Raw genomic sequence first — 3,522 nt, 5'->3', positions numbered from 1 at the left:
TAAACACCAGTGAGGAGTGAACCTGGGACTGGGTTTCGGCGGGTTTTGTAAAAAAAAAAGCAATTACTTTTTGTTTACAAAATGCGCCAAATCCCAACAAAATGGGGCGAAGTTATGGAAAGTAGGCAAATAATGGGGAGTGAACCTGAGACTAAGGGAAGTGTACACCAGTGGGGAGTGAACCTGAGACTGGTTTTCAGCGGGTTTCAGCGAGTTTCACATAAAAGCAATTACTTTTTTTACGAAATCCGGCAATATCCGACAAAGTTGTGAGAAGTAGGCAACAGTGGGGAGTGAACCTGAGACTCAGGGAAGTGTACACCAGTGGGGAGTGAACCTGAGACTATGGTTTTCGGCAGGTTTCAGCGAGTTTCACATAAAAGCAATTACTTTTTTACGAAGCCCGGCAATATTCGACAGTTATGGGAAGTAGGCAACAGTGGGGAGTTAACTTGAGATTCAAGGAAGTGTACACCAGTAGGGAGTGAACCTGAGACTCTGGTTTTCGGCGGGTTTCAGCGAGTTTCATATAAAAGCAATTACTTTTTTTACGAAACCGACAAAACATGGCAATATCCGACAAACTTATTGAAGCAGGCAACAGTGGGGGGTGATCCTGAGATTCAGGGAAGTGTACACTTGTGGGGAGTGAACCTGGGACTCTGGATTTTGTAAAAAAGCAATACCAAGGGGGAGGGGGAATTACTTATTTACGAAACCCGCCAAAACCCGACAAAGTTATGGGAAGCAGGCAGCAGTGGGGAGTGAATCTGGGATTTGGACACTGATGAGGATTGAACCTGGGACTGCGAGAGGCTGATTCCAGTGGACAGTGAGCTCAGAATGTACTTTTATTTCGAAACCTACCGAAATTTTCAAAAGTTATGGGAAGTGGGCACCATTGGGCAATGAACCGGGACTCAGGGAAGTGCACACCGGTTGGGAGTGAACCTGGGACTGTGAGAAGAGGATATCAGTGGAAATGAACCTGGGACTAGGGAAGATGGATACCAGTGGGAAATGAAGCCGGACTATGGGAGATGGGTACCAGACGAGAATGAAGCAATTACTTTTTTACGAAATCCGCCAAAACCCGCCAAAAAACCATAGACTTAGGTTTACTCCCCAATAGTGTACACTTCCCTGAATATCCGGTTCACTCCCCCACTGTTGCCTACTTTCTTTCCATAACTTTGTCGGATATTGTCGGGTTTCGTAAAAAAGTAATTGCTTTTTTTTACGAAACCCAGCCCCAGGTTCACTCCCCAACGGTGTACACTTCCCTGAGTCCCAGGTTCACTCCCCACTGCTGCCTACTTCCCATAACTTTGTCGGGTATCGGCGTGTTTTGGCAGGTTTCGTAAAAAAAGAAAACACCCTAACAATACCACGTGTATTCAGTAAATAGATGTCAATTGTAGTCTAATATTCAGTACCTATTGAAATTATTATTATTATTATTATTATTATTATTATTATTATTATTATTATTATTATTATTATTATTATTATTATTATTTTTATTATTATTATTATTATTATTATTATTATTATATATTATTCATTATTATTATTATTATTATTATTATTATTATTATTATTATTATTATTATTATTATTATTATTATTATTATCACGTAAATTTTAATATAGTACGGCAATTAATTCACGGAAGTACATCGCTCAATTAAAAAATGCAGAAAGTCTGCCCACATATTTATAATGAATCGGGTTTACTTTAGATGACAAAACAAACAAACAAACAAACAACAAGAACAACAACAACAACAACAACAAATGAGACAAACAGAAGAAAAAAACAAGATTTTAAAAAATAATGAACAATAGAAGAGCACAATAATGAAAAACAACAACGAGATGATAACACATAAAAGATATTCGTAATAAATAGATAAATGATTAAATTACTCCAACTACTTGATTAAAAAAAAATAATCATCATAATCATAATAGTGATGATGACGATTACAACAACAATAATAATAATAGTAAGTAAGTAGAAATAATAATAATAATAATAATAATAATAATAATAATAATAATAATAATAATAATAATAATAATAATAAAAGTACAATAGTATAATATCAACATTAAAGTATATTACAAGCAAATAAAATTATAAAAACAAAAGTTTAAAAAATATCAATAGACAGAAGGAATCTATAAAAAAATAATGGAGAAAAAAAAAAAAGTTACCCCTACCGGGATTTGAACTCTCGAACCTTAAAACTCAGAGTCAAACAGCTTCTATCCACCAAGCCATGGTGTCACTGAACTCTTAGTGACATTTAATCATGTCTATTTAGACATTTAAAAATGGATTTGAATGCCACTCTTATTTTGATATTTTGAACTATTTTAATTGCATAAAAAAAATTACGATCAAAATATTTTTACAGCTTTGAATCGGGCTGTCAGTTAGTGCATGTGTTCAATCTGGAAGTAGGTCAGCAGTTTATTTCCATTCAACCGAGATTGTCGCACTTTTCACTCTCTCTATAAAAAAGAGTTCCTTATGGATACTGAATAGTGGCAAAGCACTATTCAGTATCTGATACTGAATAACCACTTCCTTTTTTTTTAATTCCCAAACCTTCTACTAGAACATTCTAAAAAACAAAGAATACTGGGGATGTAGGAGCTTTCGGAAGGCCTCCCATCAACAAAATCATATTGAAAGTCCAGATAGAAATTAAAAAGGAAAGAATTAAAACCCTTCAAAAGTAACAAAAGTCAGTCAAAGTAACGGTGGCATAATTTAATAAATGAAAAGCTTTTCTGACAACACAAGATGTCCACATAAAATCAGGACAAAACTAAATAATTTAAAAGTTACATAATCTGATAGTGTGAGACAGATTCAGATAAAGACCTTTCAAATACTACAAACTTACATTTAGGTACAGTTTAGTTTACAGATATAAAAAAATCAAAAAGTTTTGGTCCTGCTCACCTCCATTTTTGTCGAAAGATGAGAAGGAAAAGGCTGCACTTTTTTCCACAGACTGCAACATTTTCCCGAGAGCTGTATATCTACTTCCTAGCAAAGATTGTCTTCCAGGTTTAACAAACTTTGTATTTCTTTTCCTTTGAAACAAACACCCATTTCTTTGCCTTTGTGCAGACGCCATTTTGCAAAACACTTAACACTAAACACTAGACTAAACACTCCACCCCTGCATCCGTTTTGGTTAACCACAAAGTGAAACCCCAAAGTTGTGGCTGTTGTATAACTAATAACATGCTAAACAATTTATAGAAAAATGCCAAATTGTCAATTGAAATAATCTGCATAAATAAAAGTACATAATAGATACCGTAAATGTTGCTGCTCGAAACTCGAAGAAATAAATTACAATGTGAAATTGAATGTAAGCTTCAATTTGATATACGAAAACAGATAAAATTTCACATTGTAATTTATAATAGGTAACGTATATCAATCTTCATTTCTTTATCACACAACTATGATAATTGAAAATTTCGCTTTGTCTTTAT

General features: G+C 34.3%; 1 protein-coding gene across 4 annotated transcripts in view; it reads right to left on the bottom strand.

Moving 5' to 3' along the window:
* Positions 1–3,244, bottom strand: part of LOC144960845 (uncharacterized) — a 25,050-nt gene extending 21,806 nt beyond the window's left edge. The window contains exon 1 of one of the 4 annotated variants that reach the window (XM_078894221.1): positions 2,978–3,244. In XM_078894221.1, the coding sequence (XP_078750347.1) occupies positions 2,978–3,155 (178 nt within the window). In that variant the 5' untranslated portion in view covers positions 3,156–3,244. Of the gene's footprint in view, positions 1–2,226; positions 2,475–2,977 lie in introns of those variants that run through there. The other 3 variants (XM_078894224.1, XM_078894222.1, XM_078894223.1) reach the window with 3 other exon arrangements.
* Between the last annotated feature and the right edge of the window lie 278 nt (positions 3,245–3,522).

The sequence above is a fragment of the Berghia stephanieae genome, chromosome 15 (genome assembly GCF_034508935.2).
Source record: "Berghia stephanieae isolate SIO BIC M18660-M18661 chromosome 15, UCSD_Bste_1.3, whole genome shotgun sequence".
NCBI classification, from domain to species: domain Eukaryota; kingdom Metazoa; phylum Mollusca; class Gastropoda; order Nudibranchia; family Aeolidiidae; genus Berghia; species Berghia stephanieae.
Note: the sequence above shows the minus strand (reverse complement) of the source record. Positions and strands in the feature narration are given on the sequence as shown.